This window comes from Hippichthys cyanospilos, chromosome 22 (assembly GCF_059441005.1).
Source record: "Hippichthys cyanospilos isolate Australia breed blue-spotted pipefish chromosome 22, RoL_Hcya_1.0, whole genome shotgun sequence".
Taxonomy (NCBI): Eukaryota; Metazoa; Chordata; class Actinopteri; order Syngnathiformes; family Syngnathidae; genus Hippichthys; species Hippichthys cyanospilos.
The window spans coordinates 7,135,001-7,161,173 of NC_142390.1; the positions used below are offsets into that span (position 1 = coordinate 7,135,001).

The window sequence follows — 26,173 nt, forward strand, 5'->3', positions numbered from 1 at the left end:
TTTAGCAGATCTCTACTGTAATCTCAAAAGACGACACTTTGTTTAATATTTTTCTGAGGAAAATTTGTATTTATAATTATTCCTCTTTTAGAACAGGTCGTACACTCCATATTGATTATTTTTGTTGAAAAATATTTAATAATTAAGTTGATTTATTTTTTACGTGTAGATCTCTACTGTAATCCCCAAAAAATGACAATATAATATTATCAATATTTTTCCGCGTCAAATATTTATAATTATCCCTTTTTGAGAACAGGTCTGACAATTTATATTGATTATTTTTGTGGACAAATATTTATTAATAATTATTTCTTTTTGATACCAGATCTCTTCTAATATCCAAATTAGGACAATTTATGTTGATTATTATTTTGTGGAAGAATACAAATGAAGTTTGAAAGGTTCTAAATTATAATTAATCAGACAATGATGGCATGTTTTTTTAATGCAAAAATGCTTTGCATGGTTGAGGGATACTTTTGCATTTGGGGGGGGCTATTCACATGTAAAAAGTGCCTCTACTTACAAAAAAAAAAAATCAAATTACAAAATGCCTTCCGAAAGGTACTGTGCCCAAATCTCACCCGGCGAACTCAATATCGTGAGAAATATCAATTTGCGGGATCATCGTCTCGGCCTATCCCTGGTAGTTAATGTATTTACGTGCACAATAGCATCTGGACTGAGGAATGCGCACATTTTTTGAAAGCAAAAGGTTAGCATCTATTTGTCATGAGCCGTCCATTGGAGAAAGATGCTTGCGTGTAATCTAAGAGCGCTGACAGTTTCAACATCAGCAGACAAAAGAGAAGAGCATGTTCATTCATAGGGAATGTCATGTTACGGGGGAGACAAACAGTCACGTATTCCTCTGGCAGGGCAGCGAGGGAGCTCGGTGGGCGGAGAAGAGACAGGAGGGAAATCTCTGCCTGCCTACTAAAACAAAGCAACCCCTCAACCGCCTGAAGATGGCTACTGCAACCAGCCGCCTAGACATCTCCGCATCATGTTTTGATTCAAATGCACTGGGAACTCACTTGATAAAGCAGCGAGCGCCTTCGAACGTGTAGCCTTCCTCCCATCCTGTTGGTAAATCTGCGAGGGTGAGAAAAGGGGAGATAAGCAGCTGTGCAGGGGGATGTGATCTCACACATACCGACACACACACACACTCGAGTGTGATGCGGCGTCTGGGGGAGAAAGATCTCATTCGGTTTTGCACAATTCCGCGTCTAGTATTCTGATTTCTCAATCGTTTTTTTTTTTTTTCTAAAGGGGTGGTAAGGGGGTGGGGGGGGGGGGGGGGGGGGCTCTACAGATGTGTTTCACTTTGACACAACGCCGACGTTTCAGCATCGAAAAATCTATTTTCCGAGTGGCACTGCGGGGGAATTTGCTACATCAGCGCACGCCTACGTGACGGAACTTTTAAAAAGTGTGTCGCAAAGTGGCCAGGTGGGTAAAGGAGGGAGGGACGCCGTGCGTAACCAGAAAGAAAAGGAGGCTTGTTGCTTTTGGTGCAGCTCAACTTGGCGGTGCCTTCTGCAAAGGCAGGAAAGACAATTTACTTGCCTGGAGTTTTTCTGTGCCCTGTTATGACAGCCTCACCGCTAACAGGCTGCAACCAGGTTGTACTCTTGGCTTCTTCGCTGTTAATAGAAAAAAAAAAGAGTGGAAAAGGGTGAGCGCCGGGAAAACACGAGACTAATCCAAGTATCCACGCGATATTTACTTGATGAAGAATATACGTCCATCCTGGGTGACGCCGTAACTCCAAGAAGGGGGGAGACAGGAGAGCCAGTCCGGGTTGGGATCCGCCGCCATGTCTAGCCGAAAAGCTTCTCGAGCTGCGGGTGACTTCACAGCCATACAGGGGCTGGGGTGCGCGCGGCCGCGCCGAGCCAACGGGCGTGAACGCGCTTTGGAAGACACAGCAGCAAATGATTTCTGGCAAATGTCAGGAGGCGGGCTTTCTTTTCTTCGCAATTACGTAAGTTGTGCTTGGAGAGTTTTACGCCTTTAAATAAATAATGAGTCCGAAAGTGTGTCCGTCAATTAAAGAGTTCGTCTTGGCTAACGGGTAGCGCATACAAATTAGGTCATTAAGAGGGCAAACTACGCACACTAAATAAAAGGGAAGTCGAGCAAGTAGACATTTCTATTTACAATTATATGTTCTTTGCCAAGATAATGTGCTAACAGGTTTCTGATCAAAACTACGTTTGTGAAAAAAAAATCCAACCAGTTTTATCTATTTTGCTGCTCGCTGTCGGCTAAACATGACATCACGTTTGCTTGGGTCGGACCAATCATGACTCCGAAAAAAAGTCACATGATCAAACTAACAAAACAAGTGAGCTGTGCTTGTCTTTTTTATTGCAATAAAGGAATTCCAAAACATAGTAAGAAATAGACGAGCAATAACTCTGAATAATAAGAAAACAAAATAATAATAAAGAGACAACAAACCTAAAAGAATAAACATAAAAAGGATGAAAAGAAGATCAAAGAGTTTATAAAAAAACGTTTAAAATGAATTTTGACACTGGTTGACGACTAAAAATTACATCACAATAGCTCAGGTCGGAACAATAATGCCCCGAAAAAAATCACATGACCAAACTAACAAAACAAATGAGCTGTGATTGCAATAATTCCAAAATAGAGTAAGAAATGCATGAGCAAGAACTCTGAACAATAAGCAAAATATAGTAGAACACATACAAGAATACAGAGACAACGAATCTAAAAGAATAAACATAAAAAGGTAAAAGAATGCATTTAGCCATTTATTGACGACTAAAAATGACACCACATTTGCCTCAGGTTAGTGATCAAGTGACGTCCGCAAGTTGCACCGTGATTGGCTGTTACCTGACATGTGACGTCATTCGAGCGACAAAATGTGTTTTTAACGGTATTAATAGTACATTCCTGTTCATATTGTTGATATTGCGCAATCACAGACTCATTTCATCACTCAAAATGTATATCAAAGAGACACATATTTTTATTTGTATTGTTTTACTTTCCTGCATAATTAATGTGTGTATTTTTTTTTAAATCCATATCAGACAGCCCACCTCACTCGGTCGAGGTTAAAGCACCTCTCCAGCTGGTAGCGGACCTCGGCTAATCCTCAATCCTGTCTTTCAACACTAATGCAGTCTAATGACAGAGCTAATGCTCAGTAATGAGTAGCTCATTTTGAAAAACTTGTCTATCAAAGGACATATTTTCCAGTATTCGCCTTCCAATCCTATTGATCTCTCATCAAAGCATTATATATCATCATCAAGCATTTTGCACTGTTGTTAACAAAAATAATGCAATATAAAAGAAGTACAAACTCATGACTGTCAGTAATACAATTTTGGACACAGCATTTGTACTAACTGATTGTTAAATGATACAAGACTTAATTTGATTTAAAATTGTTAAAAATACGCAAAATATCAGCTATAAAGCTACAGTAAAAGATTTGCTTACTTTGAAAAAAATACATATTTTTCTGTGTTTTTTTGGCGTGATGTATTGAAGTAGGACCTGAATTTTAAATATGGTTTGTAATGTTTGCACTGACCATCATAAAATGTTGTTGTATTGAATATGAACAAAAAGAAATGAAAAACATTATTGGTTAATTTTCTAAATAATAAACATATAAAACAATTATAAAAAAAAAAAAAAATTGTTTATATTTTCTACACGGTAACACATTATGTGTTTTGAGTTCTTCATGAAAATATGAATTTTTGACAGAGATGTCCATTCTGGGATTTCTACATTCCTTAATCATTAAATCCCAACAACGTAATTTTACTTTTTTTTACATCCAGACATTCAATCCCATTTGCTTATTTTTATCTTTTCCAATTTTTTCACGTTTTTAGCAAAAGGATTGTCTAAAATTGTCTGGCACTCAATGGACTAAATATTAAAATGTTCAATTACTTTAGGTATATATATATATATATATATATATATATATATATATATATATATATATATATATATATATATATATATATATATATATGGAGTGTGTGTGTTACGTGTCTTCTGTTGTCCGCTGTCACATAAGGTCACATATAAGCCTCCTTATAAGTGGCTCCAAATCCTTTAGCAGCCAAACAGACCATCCCCCTTTCCTTCAAGCATACACATCCATTAATGAAGCCAGACAAAGCACACAGACGTCGTTAACTCTATCCCTGAGGTCTGGAATTGCTTACAAACCTGAGACACTCGCGTGCACGCCATAAGGTCAACTAGTCAGAGGAAGATCCAAGCCAAACATTAGCAATGATAAACACGTGTGGATTGTGGCAACTTTTACTACTGCTTGGACATACCTGCACATTCTCCAGTCATTAGCACAATTCCCCAAATATGACACACTTTTATTTATCCATAAAATGAAACGGTAACTGAAAAATGTGATTTTTGTGCATTTTTATAGCGGCCATATTCTTACTTCCAATAATTACCGTAACGGTCAGTTGGCTGTTAGCAGCGAACAGCAGTTGGTTTTAGCTGTGGTTGTTAGGGCATTATTTTCAATAAAAGGAGCAAGCAGGCTGAACCACCGTCCGAGTCCACACATAGGAATATTTCTAAAACCGAGAGGATTAAGTAAAATCTGATGTCTCCAGCTGATTTAGGTTAGAGAACACGGAAATATATTCCATTTGACTTGTTTATTAATTGCAATCTTTTGACATTTACGCGCAATATAAACTTGGTGGAAAAAAAAACACTATGAGTCCAAAATATTGCATAGATTGTAAAAACTGCCACACTGCTGTCCATTCGAAAGGCTTACAAATGACAGGTCGAGAGGTATACCCTATAGGTGTCAAATTTAGCCCATGTCAGGGTCATTTACTGCCAAAACTGGAAATATTGTCAATTTTGGATGCATTGAAAACCCGATGTTTCATCATGTATTACGAATGCCTTGATTCTCATTGTGTTATGTTTCATTGCTTATTTTAAGTCCTGAAATGAAGCTTACTAAATACTTCACACACAAAAAAAAACTGCACAATTCAGCATTTTTTGATACATCCCAGAAAGCAAACTGAAAGTGCCCGTGAGAACATTCTTGAAAGTTGATAAGAAACATCTACTGGTAAATGCTACCTTCTTCACAAACATTGTGTGAGTAGGACTGAAAAACACATTTTTTTTCAGAACAACTGATGAATACGGCCCATTGTGTCTTGTGCTCCTCGTGATGAGGGTAAAAAACTTAGTGTTGGTCGAGAAAAAAATAAAGAACAGATAAATATTCATTATCAACATTACTGATAATAAAATATAAATATATAATACATAAAATCTAATATATAAAAACCTTATAATTTATATATGTGTATATCTTTGAGTTATTGACAAAAATACTAGGAAAGCCAATTTTGGGAAACTACAAAAAAACTTCCTTAAGGTCTCACCATTCCTTTCCCTGCAGCAAAAAGGTAAAAATTGCAATTGAAGTTTATGAATATAAGAAGTTAGTAGATGTGCATCATTGCTAACGTTGATGAGCTCCAGTTAAGTCGTAGCTCCTTGCCCCTAACATCATTCACAATGATTTATAGGAATAGATTTAATGAGCAATAAAAATAAAAGAAACATCATGAAGTGAGCCTCCAGAATCCAGACGCTCGTCGTATGAAAGCCATCTTGCATTTTATTAAACGTCAACTCGTGGAACTTAGCATAGCTTTCAAGCTTTTATGAAATAAAAGCTTTTCAACCTGAAATGTTATCTTTCCTCCGGTGTGATTTCTTTCTTCACCAACTATCCGTGCAAAATCGATTATATTGATAAACAAGCTTCCGCAATAGGCTGAAAGCCTGCAAAAATCCACTGGGTTCTAATTATCTTCATTTACCATATAATGTTGCAACAAGGCTTTGCTCGAGGTTTGACACAGATGGCTCGACAGTAAACGCGATATTCATTTTACATTCTTAACCCTTGTGCGGTATTTTGCTAAATTCATGGTTATTTCCTTCTACGTCATCCTCACAGTAGTTTAGCTATATATATATATATATATATATATATATATATATATATATATATATATATATATATATATATATATATATATATATATATATATACCATCTGACTTCTGCACTCTGTGTTGTTTCTTGGCACTTGTCACTCAAACCCACAAACAAGACAGATCAACACCCCAGCAGGGGTCCGTGGTAATCCTAGTGCTGTGTGGTGTCTGCACAAAAGTTGCTCTGTGTGTGTGAGCACTATAGAGAGATCTGTGATGAAGACTGGCACGCTACAGGATGCGCTAACTCCTGCCAGCTGGTCACTGCCGGACCTCACTACGCCGTGGCCCAATGTGCACCGTTCTGCCCCTGGTATTCATGAGTGGATGACCGTGGGTTTATTTTTAGAGAGGTGGGACAAGGTGTGCGTCACTGCCACAGCATCCTTCCTCACTACAAAATGTAATATCAACAAAGATCAAGCCAAGCATAAATGAATGACTGGGTAAATCGGTTCCAAAACATCATTATTTCGGGTGCGGCCCGTGCGACCTGGTTACAGTTGATCCACTGGTCAAACTAATGTGAGCCCTCAGGTTGTTTGAGTCTCGAAAATGCTCAAAATGTACAAAAATGTACACATACGACATTGGGTGAATCAATCATATAACTGAATAACAAATGCTTTTTTGTTTCAATACAAAACGTTAATTATTCTACGTATATTGTTACGTTAATTGATTTCTTTTCATTGCCTTTGCAATGTAATATCAGCAGCGGCCAGAGGCGGCGCCAAAGAACAAAGATCAAGCCAAACAAAGCACAGGTAACGCACAGATCTATAAATTAAAGAATAAACTAAATCAGTTCCAAAACATTAGTATTTCTGGTGCGGCCCGTGCGGCCCCGTACCTGTTGATCCACGGACCAGTACCGGGCAGTTAGGAGCCTCTGGTCCAGATAACAAAGTTAAAACAATAATCAGCTAATTCCAGAAACAATTGCATGTAAAATAAAGGATTAATTCAGTGCATGTTTTTGTATGACCGGCATGAATTGGTAAAGGTCAGACTTGTGGGAAATAATGGAGGGAAACTGGAGATGTGCTTTTAAACAAAGCACCATGCTGTGGTTGAGAAGCACAAGAGTCAGCCAAATTTGTGCAATCGCACACTGGGCTGAAAGACAATATGGAGCAGAGCTGACTAAATATTTTTGATTGATTATAAGGAAATAAACTCCTGGATGTTGTGCCAGCCCTTAGAAGAGGTTTATGTCAGCAATGTTATTCTTTTGGACCACAGTATTGGAGAGACAGAATCAACATTGCTGAACAATATGGTCCTTTGTATCGACAATGAATGTAACACAAAAAATATAATAAAAATAATCACATTACTTTTCTACACTGGTATTATTAAGAAAAATCCAGTTAAACATCACATTCAAGTATTATATTGAAGATGCAAACTATATTTGCTTTGTTAATACAGATACTCACTCTGCAACAAGAAATAAACTTTAAAATAAATAGTTGTTGGTCGGTTAGACAATCCTAAATTATTCTAACATAAAGTGAAAATTCACATAGAAATTACAGAGCTGAGATTAGCATCATAAACCAGAACTGTGAGGCACTGTTGTATGGAGGACCAAAGTGGTCCAGAATAAACAAATAAATACACACGACAATAAAAGATTATACTGTATAAATAAACATGTTTGGAAATTAAACATAAAATAAATATGTAAACATATATTTATTTATGAGGACTGCAGAGTGACAATTTTTTTCAACCAATTATTTGCAAAATTTTCCCAAATTAATTACGATTAATAGATTTTTCAACAACTATTACACAGTATACTTTTCATTATTTTCCTTTTCCTTTTCGTTATTTTCCTGTAAAAAACAGTTGAATAAAACTGCTAAATATTCTCTCTCTTTCTCTCTGTATCTCTATCTCTATCATATATATATATATATATATATATATATATATATATATATATATATATATATATATATATATATATATATATATATACTGTATATATAAACATACACACATACATACACACACACACACACACACACACACACACACAAGCTTCGGTATCGTGGAATAAGGAATGAAGCGACATCTCCTGGTAAAAAGAAGTAATGCAAAAACTACTGTACACAGTATAATGTCTTTTGTTCAGTCCAAGTCCAATTTACAAAAATGCACGTGTTGAAAAAGTTGCGTCTTCTGTTTTGATGCAAGCCGTTGATACGACTTTTCACTAGTCTAACATAAAAAGAAAAGGGTGAAGGTGAAACTGCAGAGGGAACGAGGAAATGCCTCGAAAAGGGGGCTGTGTGGCAACTCGAGGAATTTTCTGGTTAGAGGCATCAAAATGGCAAGTGGCGGCTAATTGTGGCTGCTAAAATGAGCGATGGTTTTTTATGCGCAAATGAGAGGCGATTCTACAACAATATCGAATGGTACTACGTTTTAATTTATTTTGACCTAGTGGGGATTCCGTAGCTCGAGAGCAAAGATGGCGGAGCTGTTGCGCGTGCGCCTTATCGATAGTCCAACTACAACAAAAAAAGCCACACGTAAGCGTTTAACGAAATACTCGTTAACGGTAAAACGACTCGACACAGAACGTGCATCTTTTTTTGTACAATTCACCTAAATGAACAAATCAACCTTCACGTCTGCATAGACTCTTCTGGTTGAACAGTTTTCAATTATCGTATTCCATTATAATCGATGCGGTATAAGTAGAAGACTGATCTTAGCTTAGCTTAGCTTGATAACAAACGGACGATTTCTGATCAACACCTCGTTCGGTCGAGATGAAATTCGAGCAAAGTCCTGTCATTATTGTCGTGTGAAAATGTTAGCGAGAAAGACAACAGAGTACGAGGCGGAACCTTGTGGAGCGAAAGAGGACAACGAGGGACAATCGAAAATCGTTTGCAAATTGCAGCCAAGAGTTATGCTTCGCGGAGCAGGTAGGCTCACTTAACTCACTCTCCTGTTATGGAAAATCCTTTTCGATTTTAACAGTAGCTGCATGCTGGTTCATTAGCAGTTGAAACACGGACAAAAGTCTTGGAAGCACTGTTAATCAAAGAAAAGCTTCTGTGGTGTAGTGATGGGCGTAACAGTTCTTTAAACTATACCGGACGTGTTAGAATCGCTCAAAAGATTCATTATTATTGTTAGTGGTAGTAGTAAAATAATCTCCCGGATTTATTGACGATTCATCATCCATTGATAATAAATTAAAATGTAATACTGTTGCTTGTAGAAATATGTTTGCCTCTTTTGACTAGTTTAGGGTGAGAGTCCACTTTTGGGGCAAAGATAACTGTTTTGATTCTGAACATGAGGTGTGACTGAGCAAAGCTTGACTTACTCGTGTCCTGCAGGGTTTAATAAAGAAGAAATTGGTCCTGAGCAGCAAGAACTAGACTGCATGCAAGTTAAAGAGGAAGAGACGAGAGGGTGTGGACACATTAAAGAGGAGGAGGTGCTAGAGTCTTCCCAATTTAAATACAAGGAGGAAGCAGAGTCTGCCCAAATTAAAAATGAGGAGGAGTTGGAGTTTGCCAAAATTAAAGAGGAGGAGGAGGAGGAGCCAGAGTCTTCCCAAATTAAAGATGAGGAGCCGGACCCTCCTCGCATAAAAGAAGAGCAGCATCAGCATGAAATCACTAATGTTCCGCTGAGCATTTTTGTAAAGAGGAAAGAAGATGATGGAGACCCCTGTGAAGGATCACAAACAGGTGGCCTCATATTGCCATTTTCAGATGATGACGACATAACATCACATTCCTCGAACTCCGACCACGACGATAAAGATGAACGCTCGAACGGTGATCCGACATGTCCAACTGACAATGGACAAGTGAAGCGTTCTCTGTTTGAAAAAATATTTGCCAACAAGTCCTTTGGGAAAAGAACACACACTGGAGAAAAACCTTTTGCCTGCTCAGTGTGTGGTAAAAGATTCTCCTGGAAGGGAGACTTAACAAACCACACAAGAACGCACACTGGAGATAAACCGTTTGTCTGCTCAGTTTGTGGTAAAAGATTCTCCTGGAAGGGAGACTTAACAAGCCACACAAGAACACACACTGGAGATAGACCGTTTGCCTGCTCAGTTTGTGGCAAAAGATTCTCCCAGACGGGACATTTAACAGGTCACAAAAGAACACACACTGGAGAAAAACCTTTTGCCTGCTCAGTTTGTGGTAAAAGATTCTCCTGGAAGGGAGACTTAACAAACCACACAAGAACACACACTGGAGAAAAACCGTTTGCCTGCTCATTTTGTGGTAAAAGATTCTCGATAAAGGGTTGTTTAACAGAACACACAAGAACACACACTGGAGAAAAACCTTTTGCCTGCTCAGTTTGTGGCAAAAGATTCTCCCAGAAGGGACAATTAACAAGCCACACAAGAACACACACCGGAGAAAAACCATTTTCCTGCTCTGTGTGTGGTAAAAGATTCTCCCAGAAAGGACAATTAACAAGCCACACAAGAACACACAATGAGGAAAACCTTTTGTCCGCTCAGTGTGTGGTAAAAGACTCTCTAGAACAGAAGCATGACATGGCTGATTCTTGACTTTATGTTTGACATCGGTACGGCGTGTCTGTAAATATATCCATTGAAACATTGGATTTCCATGTTTTGGAACCGAACAAAGAAAGGAAAAAAATAAAATAACAAAATGACAGCTGAAATATCCTATGCACTTAGATGTACTGTTATTGTTGCTAAAAGTCCCAATAAAGCTGTCCTGAAAGTACACTGGTTGCTATGTGTTTTTCAGTTGTGTGAATTTGCAAACTTGATTAAATGAGGTTTATGGTTCTGGGGACGAAAACACCTTGACACAACTCAGCAAATATTCACTTCTCACAGCGTTTCCAAAGCCGGTCCTGGAGGGCCGCCTCCTGCATATTTTTAATTTTTGTTTCCGTCGTCCAATGAAACTCAATCAAATAATCAAGATGGTTAGCAGGTTTCCTCGTGTTGTGTTCAATTATGTCCACAAGAGGGCGGGACCATATCATTAAAACCAACAAATGTAAACATGTCGTTTACGTAGGCAGGAAGTACACAACACACAGTGAAACAATAACATTGCACAAAACAAGTCAAATTATAGTAAGGCATTTGGGAATACAGATATTTTGTACAGCAAGGCTTTTTGGGGTTGGATGATTAAAAAAAAGCTCATAAACTGCCATTCGTTTTTTTTTCAAAGTCTACAATGAAAAAGAAAAGGATGAAGGTGAAACCGCAGAGGGAACGATAAAATGCTTCGAAAGAGGGGCTCGGTGTGGCAACACAAGGACATTTCTCGTAAGATGCATCAAAATGGCAACAGTGAGGCAAATAATCGCGGCTGCTAAAATGAGCGAGCCTGTTGCTTTTTTATGCGCCAGTGAGAGGCGAGTCCACGGGAATGTCGAATGGTACTACATGATAATCAATTTTGATCTAGTGAGGTTTCCGTAGCTCGAGAGCAAAGATGGCGGAGCTGTTGCGCGTGCGCCCTATCGATAGTTTATCTAATGCGTAAAGGCCACACGTACGCGCTCATATAAACACTTTGTTAGCAGTAAAACCAAACAGTCTCGACACAGAACGTGCATCGTTTTTTGTTCAGTTTAACAAAATGAACAAATCAATCTTCGTGTCTGCATAGACTCGTCAGGTTGAACATTTTTTCAATTATCGTGCGACGTGTTGTGATCGTTGGTATAATGTGTGCAAGGAAGACATAAGCGTTCATAGAGAAACTTTGCGCAACTGAAGAGGAAATGAAACCGCAACGTCACCGAGGCAAGTTGGAACCTCGAGTAGTCTCGCACAAATCAGGTTTGTTTACGTCTCATTTTTACGTAATCAATGGCTACGTGGTAAATGAAATACATTGGGGCAAGCAAATATTTGGTATTTTTACAACTTATTGTCTTGAGCATCGTGTTTTCAAGTGTTTGTGTGTGTACTTTGATTATATTTTTTAATTTTTTTTTGTTGCACTTAGTTTAGTTGCATTTTCAACACAGATTGAACTATTTATTTTTGAAGTGAGTCTTCCATTTTGATCACAGATTAAAGTGCTTTGAGTCACATGAGATGTGACTGAACAAAGCTTGACTTGTTTTCTTGTGTCCTGCAGAACTCAATAAAGAACTTGAGCAACAACAGCTCGAGTGGACCAAAAGTAAAGAGGGGGCGGGACCAAAGTGCATCCAAATTAAAGAGGAGGAAGAGACAGAGGAGTGCACCCAAATTAAAGAGGAGGTGCCAGAGTGGACCCAAATTAAAGAGAAGAAGGAGCCAGAGTGTACCCAAATCAAAGAGGTGGAGGAGCCAGAGCCTCCTCACATAAAAGAAGAATGGCAACAGCATGAAGTCACCAAGGTTCCGTTCACTGTTGTGTTTGTAAAGAGTGAAGATGATGATGGAGACCACTGTGGAGGATCACCGACAAGTGGTCTCATGCCACCACTTTCAGATTGTGACGACATAACATCACAATCTTCTAACACTGACCATGACAATAAAGACGACCGTTCGACAGGTGATTTGACACATTGCACGGAAAATAGACGGGTGAAATGTTCTCAGTGTGACAAAATGCTTTTTAACAAGTCATCCTTGAAGAGACACACAAGAACGCACACTGGAGAAAAACCATTTGCCTGCTCAGTTTGTTATAAAAGATTCTCTGTAAAGGCGAGTTTAACAAAACACACAGAAATTCATACTAGGAAACAACATTTTGCCTGCTCAATTTGTGATAAAGTTTACGCATGGGAGGAAGATTTAAGAAGCCACAAAAGTACACACACTGGAGATAAACCATTTGTGTGTTCAGTTTGTGGTAAAAGATACTCTTCAAAGGGCAATTTAACAGAACACTCAAGAACGCACACAGGGGAAAAACCATTTGCCTGTTCAGTTTGTAACAAACGATTCTCACGAAAGGGACGTTTAAAAGAACACATAAGAACACACACCAGAGAAAAACCATATGTCTGCTCAGTTTGCGGCAAAGCGTTCTTGATGAAGGCTTATTTAAAAAGCCACGCAAGAACACACACTGGGGAAAAACCTTTTGCCTGCTCAGTTTGCAGTAAAAGATTCTCCTGGAAGGTATGTTTAAGAATCCACGCAAAAACACATAGTAAAGAAAAACGTTTTGCCTGCACACTTGTGGAAAAAGACTCTGTAGAAATGATAGTTTGAAATACTTCAGAACACGTTAACGCTGACATGGAAGCATGTTGTTGCTGTTGCTTCATTCAATTTCTGTCGTAGAAACAGCTGTATAATTGTAACTTGACGTCCTGTCCCTGGTGAGGTTGATCGCACACAGCAATCAAATCCATGCGGCCTACAAATCTGCCCTTCGTTTCCTTGGAGACAAGCCCTAAGCCAGTGTTTCTCAATTACATTTTGCCAAGCCGCCCCTGGGGAAAAAAAATCGCGCCCCGCCCCCCACTCAGACTAAATTAGATTATCGATAAAAATTGTATAAGTATACCTAAACTTGTATTCTTTTTTAACATTAACATGAGAAAAAAGCAGTATAAATTAACTTTCAACAATTGTTCATTGTTTTTTTTTGTTTGTTTGTTTTTTTTTACAGTGTTTTATACTGGTTACAGCTGAGTCTGAAATAGAAAAAAAATAAGTGCATCAAAGTGCCTGAAACTTTAAAATAAATGATAAAAAAGGATAAATATGTCATTGCAATTTCGATATACACTTTTGTATTGACCACATTGCTCTGCTCTTACTCTCTCTTGGCATTTATTTTAATTTCTTGTATGTTCTACATTGTAGAAATAAAGAGTTGATTTTTTTTTTTTAATGGCTTCCTTCTTGTATGCACAACTCAGTGGCGCAGTCACCTTGGAAGTGACAGGTAAAGGGTGTGCAGAAGCGCTGCATTAATTATTTTTAATCCAACTTCACGCTCTTCTTTTGGGTCATGTACTCCAAAATTCTTCCTATTTTGTTTCACTTCCTAAATGACTTCATGAGGAAGAAAGGAGAGACGAACTCTCCCTTTTATAAATTGCGCAAATGAAATTCCATCTACAGAACTAGCATTTTTATTGTACTGTATTAAATTATTGAAGGGTTAATATGACATTTTTATTGATTGGTACCGAGCTACTAACATGCAACTTAAGTCTTACTTGTATTGTTTATTTTACCTTATTAAAAGTACTACATTTTTAACGACAATTTAATTTTACACAGTCCATTAACAAATGTCGACTAAATCAGATTAAGTTTGGTCAAGTGCAGCCGCCGTAGATTCTCCGTAGCAGCTGCGCAAAACTCTGAGAAGAGAGTTGCGACGAACGCTGTTTGTCAAATAATCCTTAAATCAGTAGCAGACACGCTTAAACATCGACTTTGGACGTCCATCCAAAATCCTTAAAGAATTTCTTTTGGGGGAAATTTCGTGTTCCATTATAATCGGTCCGGTATAAGTAGAAGTTACGTGGCTGATATTAGCTTAGCTTAGCTTAATAACAAACGATTTCTGATGGTTCGGTCGAGATGAAATGCGAGCAAAATCCTGTCATTATTGTTGTTTGAAAATGTTAGCGAGAAAGACCGCAGAGTACGAGGCAGAACCTTTTGGAGCGGAAGAGGACAACGAGGTACAATCAAAAATCCTTTGCAAATTGCAGCCAAGAATTGTGCTTCACAGAGCAGGTAGGCTCACTTAACACTGTCCTTTTATGCAAAATCCTTTTTGTTTTTAACAGTAGCTGTATGTTGGTTCATTAGCAGTTGAAACACGGACAAAAGTCTTGGAACCACTTTTTTAATTAAAAAAAGCCTCTGTGGTGTAGAGATGGGCGTAACAGTTCTTTAAACTATACCAAATGCGTTAGAATCGTTCAAAAGATTCATTATTATTATCATTATTCGTATTATTAGTACTCTTATTAGCAGTAGTATTAAAATAATCTCCATGATTTATCGACGATTCATCATACATTGATCATTAAAATGTAATAATGATGCTTATAGAAATATTTTTGACTAGTATGAGGTGAGAGTTCACTTTTGGGGCAAAGATAACTGTTTTAACTGAGAACATGAGGTGTGACTGAGCAAAGCTTACTCGTGTCCTGCAGGGTTCAATAAAGAAGAAATTGGTCCTGAGCAGCAAGAACGAGTCTGCATGCAAGTTAAAGAGGAGGAGACGCAAGGGTGTGGACACATTAAAGAGGAGGAGGTGCTAGAGTCTGCCCAATTTAAATACGAGGAGAAAGCAGAGTCTGCCCAAATTAAAAATGAGAAGGAGCCGGAGTTTGCCAAAATGAAAGAGGAGGAGGAGGAGCCAGATTCTTTCCAAATTAAAGATGAGGAGCCGGACCCTCCTTGCATAAAAGAAGAGCAGCATCAGCATGAAATCACCAAGGTTCCGCTGAGCGTTTTTGTAAAGAGGAAAGAAGATGATGGCGACCCCTGTGAAGGATCACAAACAGGTGGCCTCATATTGCCATTTTCAGATGATGACGACATAACATCACATTCCTCGAACTCCGACCACGACGATAAAGATGAACGCTCGAACGGCGATCTGACATGTCCATCTGACAATGGACAAGTGAAGCGTTCTCTGTTTGACAAAATATTTGTCAAGTCCTCTGTGAAAAGAACACACACAGAAGGAAAACCTTTTGCCTGCTCAGTTTGCGGTAAAAGATTTGCTCTAAGTTGCACTTTAACTGATCACGCAAGAACACACACAGGAGAAAAATTGTTAGCGTGCTCAGTTTGTGGTAAAAGATTTTCCTTAAAGGCACATTTAATAAGCCACACAAGAACGCACACAGGGGAAAAACCTTTTGCCTGCTCAGTTTGTGGTAAAAGATTCTCCTGGAAGGGAGACTTAACAAGCCACACAAGAAAACACACTGGAGATAAACCGTTTGCCTGCTCAGTTTGTGGTAAAAGATTCTCGATAAAGGGTCGTTTAACAGAACACACAAGAACACACACTGGAGAAAAACCCTTTTCATGCTCAGTTTGTGGTAAAAGATTCTCCCAGACGGGACATTTAACAAGCCACAAAAGAACACACACTGGAGAAAAACCGTTTAGCTGCTCAGTTTGTGGCAAAAGATTCTCCCAGAAGGGACAATTAACAAGCCACGCAAGAACACACACTGGGGAAAAACCTTTTGCCTGCTCAGTGTGTGGTAAAAGACTCTCTAGAAACTGGACTCTAAAATACCACTTAAGAATACACGCTGGAGCAAAACCCCGAAAACAGAAGCATGACATGGCTGATTCTTGACTTTATGTTTGACATCGGTACGTCGTGTCTGTAAATATGTCCATAGAAACATTGGATTTCCATGTTTTGGAACTGGACGGAGAAAGGAAAAAAAAAAAAACAATGACAGCGGAAATATCCTATCCAGTTAGATGTATTGTTATTGTTGCTAAAAGTCACAATAAAACTGTCCTGGGAGTACACTGGTTGCTATCTGATGTTCATTTGAGTTAATTTAAACACTTTTTCTTCACAATGGAAGTCCACACGTCCGCTCGATTTCACCTCATGTTGTGTTCAATTATGTCCACAAGAGAGCGGACCATACCATTAAAACCAACTGAAAGGTAAAACATGAATTTCACGTAGCGAGGAAGTGCACAACGCACACAGTGAAACATTAACATTGCACAGAACTCTTACATTTTAGAAGTCAAATTATAGTAAGGCATTTTGAAATACAAACATTTTGTATAGTAAGGCTTTTTTGGCGTTGGAGAATGAAATAAAGCTCATAAACTGCCATTCGTTTTGTGTGTCTTCTTGCTTGTTTCCGCTAGAGGGCAATAAAGAATCACTTATCAAATGCTGATTTGATAAAGTCCTTTTAAATTACTACGAGTGTTGTGAAACAACATCCACACCGAATTAGACGTCTTAATTAGAACAAGATTTTCAGATGTAAAGGCCTCTTAAGCAAACACTCATTATTATCATTATTATTTTTATTTTTTATTTTTACACATTTGTGGATTGAAATGCGCATTTGTGAATGCTTTTGCTACAATTATGACCTCAATACAACCTGATGTATAATAACGTGTATTCTTTTGATTTTTTTTATTCGTTTGAGAAAAAAAATAACTTGAAAAATATTGCCGAACCCACTCTTTTATGTTTGTTTTTGAAGTTTTACACTACTTATTCGCAGCGCGCGTCGAATTAAAAAAACCTTTGCTGATATTTGAAAAAGGGGCGTGGTTATCAAAGCATTTCAAAGTTCACATTCCGTAGGAAGCGAGTTGGAGGAGTCGCTTAAAGCACCGTATAAAAAGGCCACTCGGTCCAAGTAGTCTGTGACGTCAACGGAAGCGTTTGCGCGCGCGCGCGTGTGTGCAAGTGTGTGGAGGAGAAAACCGCGTTAAAGTTTTCTCATAGTCGAAGAAAAAGAATCAACAAGCATGCACGCGCAAATCTCCAAAGCGTGCAGAAGGAGCAGCGCATTTGGAAGTCGCTTGTGGGGCGTTTGCGTTTATCGGAAACGCGGCTACGCAGACGATGCAGGCGAGGCGGCGTCGGAACGCTACGGACGAGCCTTCGCGGCGGCCCGGGATCGGCCGGAGCAGTACTGGGCCCAAGCGGCCCAGGACATACGCTGGTTCGAGCCGTGGAGCAAAACATTGCACGTGGAAGATCCAGTGTTTCCCAACTGGTAGGTTTTTACGAGTTTACGGCAAAAGACCATGCTTGAAGCTTGGACGTGAACGCACCACTTGCACGCGTCTGATTTGATTGCGCAAAAACAAAACAACCGTTTTACAATCATCTTTGGATTGAAATGCAAAAGACATGCAAACGAGTTTTGTAGAAAAACAACAAACCAATCAAACTAAAAAGTCAACAGCAACCCCCCCCCCTTAAAAACAACAACAACAATAGCTAAACAATGAGTGGAAAACAATAATAAAGGTGTATTTGATTTTCTCTAACTTCAAGCAAACACAAAGATAATACATCATAATTAAGACCATAAATAAACGAGTAAAAAGACAACAGCACTAACTACAGTTCCAAACTGATGATTTTTTTTCTATTTTTTGTTTCGTACGCCCCTCACAACCCCTTTTCTAACTAGTATATTCCGCAAAACAAATTAGCATATTAGCTTCTAGCTTTCATAATCATCCGTTCCCGCGAGTCTGTTTCCTTTTTTTTCTAACTGTATTTACAGTAGTTTGTTTTTGTCCACGAGGTTTGTCGGCGGCAAGTTAAACATGTGTTACAACGCCGTGGATCGCCACGTGGAAGAGGGTCGCGGCCGACAGGCGGCCATCATCTACGACAGCCCGGTGACTGCCACCAAGCGGATCATCACGTACCAGGAACTCCAAGACCAGGTATGGTGCAAAGAAATCAATCCTCAATAAAGCCTGTTAGCATACCTCCAAATGTAGCATATCCTCGTGGCACGGATGTCAACCGGAGCGGATCCAGTCCGCATTCCGTAATCGAGCGCATTCCTATTTTGTTTGGAGGTATCGAGGCTCGCCGGCGTCCTGGCCAAGCACGGGGTGGGCAAAGGCGACCTGGTGGTCATCTACATGCCCATGGTGCCCCAGGCCATGTTTGCCATGTTGGCGTGCGCCCGCGTGGGGGCGCCGCACAGCCTCATCTTCGGCGGCTTCGCCTCCAGGGAGCTCTCGGTGCGCATCGATCACGCCAAGGTGAGACTTCCATTTTGGCCTGTTGATTTAGTCTAGGGAACAAACAAAGTCCAGGATGCCTCCTGGATATCCTTAGCAAATATTGTTAACTATTTGTCTTACGTATACGCATATGTAAACGGCATTATTTTCCGCAGCCCAAAATGATCGTGACGGCTTCGTTCGGGGTGGAGCCCAGCCGGCGGGTGGCCTACGTGCCCCTGCTGGAAAAGGCCTTGGAGCTCAGCTCTCACAGGCCCGAAAAAGTGCTGGTCTACTGCAGAGAGAACATGGTGAGCAACCGCTTCCTTTTCAAATGTATCGCTGCTGAATAGGAAGGGACCGAGACGCGAATCACAGCAGTCGCAAGGGTTTTGCAAAACCATCGACCGCAGCGGCGTCCAAACTGTGACTCGGTCCGCCAGCCACATTTTTGCGGACCGAGGCTTATGCAAAAAATACATTTTGACATGGCCCGCAATGCTGTTTTAAAAGCTAATAAAAGGTTTACAAGTGTGACATTTTTTAAAAATCATCTCTTCATCTATAACGTAAAACCTAACTAGGATTATAAAATGCATACATTTAGGTACTAAATTACTAAAAGCATATGTTTGAATTAATGAATGAAGTACTTAAGTAATTGATGACTTTGGTACAAAAGTCTTCAATTACTTTTGGAACTGAAATACAGAAAGAGATTAAAAAAATTAATGTATAAATTAATTATTATATTGAAGTACCAAAGTAATCGATTACTTTGGCACTTACGTACTTAAGTAATCAATTGATTTATATACGATAAGTACTAGTAGTGCCACTGCTAAATGTAAAAAAGTGCCAAAAGTAATTGATTGATGAATTAAGTACTGAAATAATTGATTACTTGGTACAAAAGTTTTTCATTACCTTACGTACTAAAGTCTTAAACCTTATTAAATATTTGAATGTATACTGTAAAGTAATTGATTAGTAGAACAAAGTAAGTACAAAAGTAATTGATGACTTTGGTACAAAAGTATTAAATTACTTTTGGAACTAAAGTACCAAAAGAGATTAAACATTTTAATGTATAAAATAATTGATTATTATATTGAAGTAAGTACCAAAGTAATAGATTACTTTGGTAATTACATACTTAAGTCATCAATTGATTTATGTACGACAAGTACTAGTAGTGCCACCAATAAATGTAAAAAAGTACCAAAAGTAATTGATTGATGAATGAAGTACTGAAATAATGACTACTTTGACACAAAAGTGTTCCATTACTTTAAGTACTAAAGTATTTAAATATTTTAATGTATACTGTAAAGTAATTGATTAGTATAACAAAGTAAGTACCAAGGTAATGGATTACTTTGGTACTTACGTACTTAAATAATCAAGTGATTTATGTACTAAAAGTACTACAGTAGTAGAGGAAAATGGATGGATGCATACAGCCCGTATTATTAGTTTTTGTTGTTGCAGTGTTTACAAACTGTCTTTGTCATTTCTGCTAATATTTTACTATCCTTTTCTTCAAATAGAAAATAAGAATATCGCCAGAGGTGATTTGAAAGTAATCGGAGCATCCCGTACTTCTCCAGAAGAGCTGAATATTCATATCTATCAAATATATTTTGTTTTGTTTGGTGAAAAACAAATTTAAACACAGAAAAATAAATAAGACTATCACTTTAAGACCTTGCGGCTTATCTGCAGTTTACTTCACGAGCCACCAGGGGGCAATGTCCCAATAAACAAAGACAGAAGAATACTATCCAAGTATTTATTTTCAAGTTGGAGCGGCTATTTTACTCGCCACCAGGGGGCACTCTAATAGTAAAGTCAAGTTTTTTTAGGGCTCCAAATTGGCAGTTGAATGCAATTTCCGGATAAACTTGTTTTGTTTGTATCAAGTTGCGACTCATGACCGTTGTTGCGACATACTCCACAGGAACGACTTCAAAATAAAAGCATACGTGTCAAAACACAATCATACATGAATTGCTACGGTAAGGTTCAAGATGCAAGAATTTTCAATGGGAAATGGATTTTTGCGTGCTGACAGGAGAAAGTGTCCATGAGTGGGGACTTGTCTCTGGACTGGGATGAGGAGATGGCGGTAGCACAACCCCACGACTGCGTCCCCGTCCCCTCCAACCACCCGCTCTATATCCTTTACACGTCCGGTACCACTGGAACACCCAAGGTAAGACATGCCTCCATCTCATCAATTCTTTACACTCATTAAAAAAAAAAAAAAAAAAAAAATCTATGGTGGCCCTGAAGTGCATATCACACAAACAAAAAACTAAGCAAACATTAGAGTTAGCACACAAAAAAGAAGCACGCAATGAAAAAGAGCATGCAAGAAATAACAACAAACAAAAAAAGACTCACGCAAGCAAAAAGCATGCAATGAAAAAATCGCAAACTATAAAAAAGATGCATGCAAGAAAAAAATTGCACACAAGAAAAAAATGCACACAAGAAAAAAGGAGCAAACAAGAAAAAAAGAAACAGGAAAAGTATGCAAACAAGAAGACGCATGCAAGTAAAAAAAAGCAAACAAGAAAAAAGCACATACAAGAAAAAATGCACGCAAGAAAACAGGAGCAAACAAGAAAAAAGAAGCAAACAGGAAAAGAATGCAAACAAGAAAAAAGGAGCAAACAAGACAAAAGAAGCAAACAGGAAAAGAATGCAAACAAGAAGATGCATGCAAGAAAAAAAGAAGCAAACAGGAAATAGACGCATGCAAGGAAAAAAACGCTCACAGGAAAAAAAGGAGCGAACAAGAACAAAGAAGCAAACAGGAAAAGAATGCAAACAAGAAGACACATGCAATAGAAAAAAACGCACACAGGAAACAAGGAGCAAACAAGAAAAAAGAAACAAACAGAAAAAGAATGCAAACAAGAAGACGCATGCAATAAAAAAGAAGCAAACAGGAAAAAAGACGCATGCAAGAAAAAAATGTACTCATGAAAAAAGGAGCAAACAAGAAAAACGAAGCAAAAAGATTGCAAACAAGAAGACGCATGCAAGAAAAAAAGAAGCAAACAAGAAAAAAGATGCTTGGGGAGGCTATGGAATTTTGATGACTGATTACCGCCGGTACACAAATCAATGACTCGAAATAATCACTTGATTATGCTTGTTGATGAATCGATTATTTTTTTCTACTTTCAAGGCCTGCATGAGCTAGTTAGCTAACAAAACGTCCAAGTTAGCGACAATTGATGTGTTTTTTCAGGGCGTGGTGCGGGATACCGGGGGGTGCGCCGTGATGCTGAAGTGGACCATGTCCAACATTTACGGACTTCGCCCGGGCGAAGTAAGTGGACGCGCGAGCGTACTGTGAGCGGGCGCTAACGGGCGGCGGCGTCAGGTGTGGTGGGCGGCGTCAGACCTGGGCTGGGTGGTGGGCCACTCGTACATCTGCTACGCGCCCCTCCTGCACGCCAACGCCAGCGTCCTGTACGAGGGCAAGCCCGTGGGCACGCCGGACCCCGCCGCCTTCTTCCGCGTCCTCTCCGAGCACGGCGCCGCCGCCATGTTCACCGCGCCCACCGCCGTTCGGGCCATCCGGCGGGAGGACCCGGGCGCCCGCGGCGGGGCGGCGTACCCCCTTCCCAGGTAGCCGTCGGGACTCCGGGCGCCGTCCGCCCCGGATGGCGCCGTTGACGGGTGGGTCCTTCCAGGCTGCGCGCCGTCTTCTTGGCCGGGGAGCGCTGCGACGTGGAGACGCTGGAGTGGGCCAAAAAAAGCTTCGGGGCGCCCGTGCTGGATCACTGGTGGCAGACGGGTAAGAAACGGCCCCGGAAATTGGCCCCGGGTTTCAAAAATAGAAATATTAGTTACACAAAACAATATGCGACTTTTTTCTTTTTAATTGAAATTTTAGAAACAGGCTCCCCCATCACATCCACGTGCATCGGCCTGGGCAACTCACTGACGCCCCCCGCAGGCCAGGCGGGGAAACCCGTGCCAGGATATGACGGTAAAACACCGCCACCCGGAGGAAAAAAAAAGGAAAAATAAATAATTTCACCAATTTTTGCAGTGACGGTGATCGACGACCATATGCGACAAGTGAAGCCGGGAACTCTGGGAAATATCGTGGTGAGGTAAGCCTCTTCATCATCATCATCATCATCATGTGAGTCTCAACCACTACAGAGAAACTTTTATTTTCTGTTTAAAGGCGCTTTAATATCTGAGTGGATTGATTAATCGATAACCAAATGAATCAACAACTCTTTTAATCCAGAGATTGTCTCACACGAGGTCACGCATGATTTGTGTCTGGTGTGCAGATTACCTCTGCCACCCGGCGCCGCCACTTCCTTGTGGCAGAACGCTGATCTTTTCAAGCGGATCTACTTCAAGAAATTCCCAGTAGGTTTGCGGCAGGCACGGCGCCCTCTGGTGGACAAAACGCGTCACCTGATTTTTCCTCACTTGTTCTCTACTCAGGGCTACTACGACACCATGGACGCCGGCATGGTGGACCGGGAGGGCTTCCTGTACATTATGTCGCGCTCCGATGATGTCATCAACGTGGCGGGACACAGGCTGTCAGCGGGAGCTCTGGAGGAGGTGGGAGACCTCATCCATATGGAACGCGGCCAGATGTTGGTAACTTTTACCCGCAGTCAGTTTTGCAGCACCCGGCGGTGGCCGACTGCGCCGTGGTGGGTTTGGAGGACCCTCTAAAGGGACACGTCCCCCTCGCTTTGTGCGTGCTCAAAAACGGTAAGGAGGCGCCAAAAATGGAAGAAACTCACCCAAAACGAGGCCACATTTTGCATCGCGTCTTCAGGAGTGCGCCAGTGCCAGGAGGAGGTCGCACGGGAGACGGTCCAGCTGGTCCGGGACACGGTGGGACCCGTGGCCGCCTTCCGGAAGGTTCTTTTCGTCGGCGGGCTTCCTAAGACGCGTTCGGGAAAGATCCCGCGCTCGTCGCTGGCAAATCTGGTCAACGGGAAACCGTACAAGGTACATCCCGAGACGCAGTTTCCTTGGGTGGGTTGCCATGACGACCGCGCAACTTTTGCGCGCAGATCACGCCCACCATCGAGGATCCCGAAGTGTTCAAGGAGATCGAGGAAGCTCTGAGTTCGCGCGCCGCCTGAACGCATCGCGACCAGCAAGTCATCGTCCCCCATTCAATCCCAAAGACGTGTTTTCACTGTTTTTATTTATGGATCCAGACTAAAGTCATCTTTTGAGTATTAGGTCCTAAAATAATCCATTCCTAAAGTACTTGATGATTTTAGGTACTAAAGAAATTGTTTACTTTTAGTACTATAGTACAGAGACCATCGATTACTTTAATACCTAAGGTAATCCAGTACTATTTTTTTTAGCCCTAAAGTAATTCATTACTTTAGTACCATATTTATTGCCAGGTATTTTTTAGAGTATTAGGTCCTAAAATAATCGATTACTAAATTAATGCCTTTTGGTACCAAAGTAATAAAGATAGATTATCTTTTATTACTTTAGTACCTGAAGTCATCGATCAGATGAATACCTAAGGTAATTAACTATTTAAGTACATAAATACCTAAAGTAATTTATGACCTTAGTACTTAGTTTAGTACTTTATTTAGTAGCAGATATTTTTGGATGATTAGGTCAATAAAATAATCAATGACTAAAGTAACTGAAATCAGATTATTTTAATACCTAAAGTAATATAATACTTTGGTACTTTAGCCCTAAAGTAATTCATTGCTTTAGTACTATATTCATTTAGTACCAGGCATTTTTTTAGAGTATTAGGTCCTAAAATAATTGATTACTAAAGTAATTGATGACTTTAGATACTAAAGTAATAAAGAAATCAACTACTTTCTTTCGTACCTGGTCATCAATTACCTTAATACCTAAAGTACTCAAATACTTTAGTGCTTAATTACGTCAAGTAAGTAGTACTTAGTGTAGTACTGTATTTATTTAGTAGCAGGTATTTTTAGAGCCTCCTTTGGCCAAGCACTCAAACAATTGAAGTATATATAATAAATATCTTGAGATTGAAAACAAAATAAAATAAAAATACGTCTTTGGGATTAAATGAGTAACTCATTTGAAACGAAATTCAAAATAAGATGATTCAAAAAGTTTAAATGTGATTGTAATGTAACACATTCTAGTGATGGCGTATGAGTAAATGAACCCTAAAAATATGAAGGAAAAATGTCTAATTGTTTACATTAAAAAAAAAATGCTTTAGATAAAATTCCATTCACTCACAGTAGTTTTTTGTTTTAATGTCTTTTTTTTTTTGCTCACCACTTAACTTGGTTTTCCACCGACCGACGTTTTACAAGTAGTCATAAATAAATCCAAAAGTATTCACACAAAATGGAACCATGACGACGTCCTCGCTCGTGCAAATTGAAAGACTTCCAAAAACATTTGAGACCAATCTGAGGCTATGCTTCGCTTCAAAGACGCCAAGATTTTTTTTAACACACACACGCGCACGCGCATACACACACACACACGCACCATGAGCTGAGGCCATTTTTCCCCACTAAGTCACTTGGGTTTGTTCTCCACTCATGTGCTTTATCAGTCCTTCGGCCACTAGAGGGCGGCAGCGTCCCATTAGCAAGGAAACCGCCCCCTCCTCCTGAACGTCCAAACAAAAAATAGAAATTTTGCCAGGTTCCGAGCAGCATAAATGATTCGTCTATGGTCCGCTAACTTCTTATTTGCTCAATAATCTTGTTTCTCTTTACACATACATATATTAAAAAAAGTCTTTTTTTTTATATAAATTTACATCTTACATCTAGTTTTCAATACACAGTACGCTTTAGGGGAGTGGCCACCGAGCCTGCTGCGGGAGAGTTTAGCACCGGAGGCGGCGGCCGCTTGGCGTCCACGTTTGAGGACTGGCAGGGAGGAGACATTTTTTTTGGGGGGGTGGGGTGGTCGAGAGGCTTCTTGGCAGTGCGAGGTGATCCCAATGGCGTAGCCCCCCCGACCTCGGCCCCTCCCCTTGCGGCGGCGCCGTTCAGAACTGGGCCTAGCCGGAAAGAAAAAAGCGTCATAAAATAGTGCCTGTTCAAAAATACTAAATATTTTCAATCCTCAAGTCTCACTGAAATATCGCAATTACAAAATAAATTACTTGGAAAAAAATGTTCAAACATAGTATTAATTGGGCATCTTGTGAACAAAATATGTTTTATCTGGTAGTTAAAAAATACTCAAGTAAGCTTTGTAGAAAATAATTGTAGAAAATAGTTTTGTGATTAAACATTTTTCACCACTTGACCAGTGGGGAAAAAATTGAAATTGATTTAACTGAAATTGAATACAAATATTCTTCTATAATTTTTTAATATAACAAACATATTCCATAATATATAAAAAATACATTAAG

General features: G+C 39.6%; 6 protein-coding genes across 26 annotated transcripts in view; 4 read left to right on the top strand and 2 right to left on the bottom strand.

Annotated features, from left to right (window-relative positions):
* LOC148405697 (pleckstrin homology domain-containing family A member 5-like) overlaps positions 1 to 1,941 on the bottom strand; it is a 66,451-nt gene extending 64,510 nt beyond the window's left edge. For 7 of the 12 annotated variants that reach the window (XM_088406472.1, XM_088406471.1, XM_088406469.1 and 4 more), the window contains exons 1-3: positions 1,736 to 1,939; positions 1,576 to 1,652; positions 1,041 to 1,098 (exon numbers count right to left, since the gene is read on the bottom strand). In XM_088406472.1, the coding sequence (XP_088262598.1) occupies positions 1,041 to 1,098; positions 1,576 to 1,652; positions 1,736 to 1,872 (272 nt within the window). In that variant the 5' untranslated portion in view covers positions 1,873 to 1,939. Of the gene's footprint in view, positions 1 to 1,040; positions 1,099 to 1,575; positions 1,653 to 1,735 lie in introns of all 12 variants that reach the window. The other 5 variants (XM_088406480.1, XM_088406478.1, XM_088406476.1 and 2 more) reach the window with 3 other exon arrangements.
* A 6,625-nt stretch (positions 1,942 to 8,566) lies between these two features.
* On the top strand, positions 8,567 to 10,813 carry LOC148405698 (uncharacterized). Its single transcript, XM_088406525.1, has 2 exons — positions 8,567 to 9,031; positions 9,452 to 10,813. The coding sequence occupies exons 1-2, from the start codon at positions 8,914 to 8,916 to the stop codon at positions 10,654 to 10,656; spliced, it is 1,323 nt and encodes a 440-aa protein (XP_088262651.1). The 5' UTR covers positions 8,567 to 8,913; the 3' UTR covers positions 10,657 to 10,813.
* A 592-nt stretch (positions 10,814 to 11,405) lies between these two features.
* On the top strand, positions 11,406 to 13,660 carry LOC148405699 (uncharacterized). The gene is made up of 2 exons (XM_088406527.1): positions 11,406 to 11,919; positions 12,224 to 13,660. Exons 1-2 carry the CDS (start codon positions 11,862 to 11,864, stop codon positions 13,294 to 13,296), a joined length of 1,131 nt encoding a protein of 376 aa, XP_088262653.1. The 5' UTR covers positions 11,406 to 11,861; the 3' UTR covers positions 13,297 to 13,660.
* Positions 13,661 to 14,395: 735 nt separating this feature from the next.
* LOC148405700 (uncharacterized) lies at positions 14,396 to 16,563 on the top strand. The gene is made up of 2 exons (XM_088406526.1): positions 14,396 to 14,784; positions 15,213 to 16,563. Exons 1-2 carry the CDS (start codon positions 14,631 to 14,633, stop codon positions 16,379 to 16,381), a joined length of 1,323 nt encoding a protein of 440 aa, XP_088262652.1. The 5' UTR covers positions 14,396 to 14,630; the 3' UTR covers positions 16,382 to 16,563.
* An 829-nt stretch (positions 16,564 to 17,392) lies between these two features.
* On the top strand, positions 17,393 to 25,036 carry acss3 (acyl-CoA synthetase short chain family member 3). Its single transcript, XM_088406524.1, has 15 exons — positions 17,393 to 17,792; positions 18,333 to 18,477; positions 18,616 to 18,804; positions 18,942 to 19,076; positions 20,840 to 20,980; positions 22,028 to 22,108; positions 22,163 to 22,410; positions 22,476 to 22,579; positions 22,679 to 22,774; positions 22,838 to 22,901; positions 23,091 to 23,172; positions 23,251 to 23,373; positions 23,430 to 23,529; positions 23,597 to 23,772; positions 23,838 to 25,036. Exons 1-15 carry the CDS (start codon positions 17,542 to 17,544, stop codon positions 23,907 to 23,909), a joined length of 2,007 nt encoding a protein of 668 aa, XP_088262650.1. The 5' UTR covers positions 17,393 to 17,541; the 3' UTR covers positions 23,910 to 25,036.
* Positions 25,019 to 26,173, bottom strand: part of ppfia2 (PTPRF interacting protein alpha 2) — a 39,610-nt gene continuing 38,455 nt past the window's right edge. For all 10 annotated transcript variants that reach the window (XR_015864210.1, XM_088406517.1, XM_088406514.1 and 7 more), the window contains one exon: positions 25,019 to 25,813. Coding sequence is in view for 1 of the 10 variants with exons in the window: in XM_088406516.1 (XP_088262642.1) it covers positions 25,802 to 25,813 (12 nt within the window). In the remaining 9 variants the exon portion in view is untranslated. The remainder of the gene's footprint in view (positions 25,814 to 26,173) is intronic.

Excerpts from the sequence above, each read along its gene's own strand:
- LOC148405698 (XM_088406525.1), top strand. The coding sequence starts at position 8,914 with ATGTTAGCGAGAAAGACAACAGAGTACGAGGCGGAACCTTGTGGAGCG. Across the intron at positions 9,032-9,451 it reads AGTTATGCTTCGCGGAGCAG|GGTTTAATAAAGAAGAAATT; the intron begins GTAGGCTCACTT and ends CGTGTCCTGCAG.
- LOC148405699 (XM_088406527.1), top strand. The coding sequence starts at position 11,862 with ATGAAACCGCAACGTCACCGAGGCAAGTTGGAACCTCGAGTAGTCTCG. Across the intron at positions 11,920-12,223 it reads AGTAGTCTCGCACAAATCAG|AACTCAATAAAGAACTTGAG; the intron begins GTTTGTTTACGT and ends TGTGTCCTGCAG.
- LOC148405700 (XM_088406526.1), top strand. The coding sequence starts at position 14,631 with ATGCGAGCAAAATCCTGTCATTATTGTTGTTTGAAAATGTTAGCGAGA. Across the intron at positions 14,785-15,212 it reads AATTGTGCTTCACAGAGCAG|GGTTCAATAAAGAAGAAATT; the intron begins GTAGGCTCACTT and ends CGTGTCCTGCAG.
- acss3 (XM_088406524.1), top strand. The coding sequence starts at position 17,542 with ATGCACGCGCAAATCTCCAAAGCGTGCAGAAGGAGCAGCGCATTTGGA. Across the intron at positions 19,077-20,839 it reads TCTACTGCAGAGAGAACATG|GAGAAAGTGTCCATGAGTGG; the intron begins GTGAGCAACCGC and ends GCGTGCTGACAG. Across the intron at positions 22,109-22,162 it reads ACGGACTTCGCCCGGGCGAA|GTGTGGTGGGCGGCGTCAGA; the intron begins GTAAGTGGACGC and ends CGGCGGCGTCAG.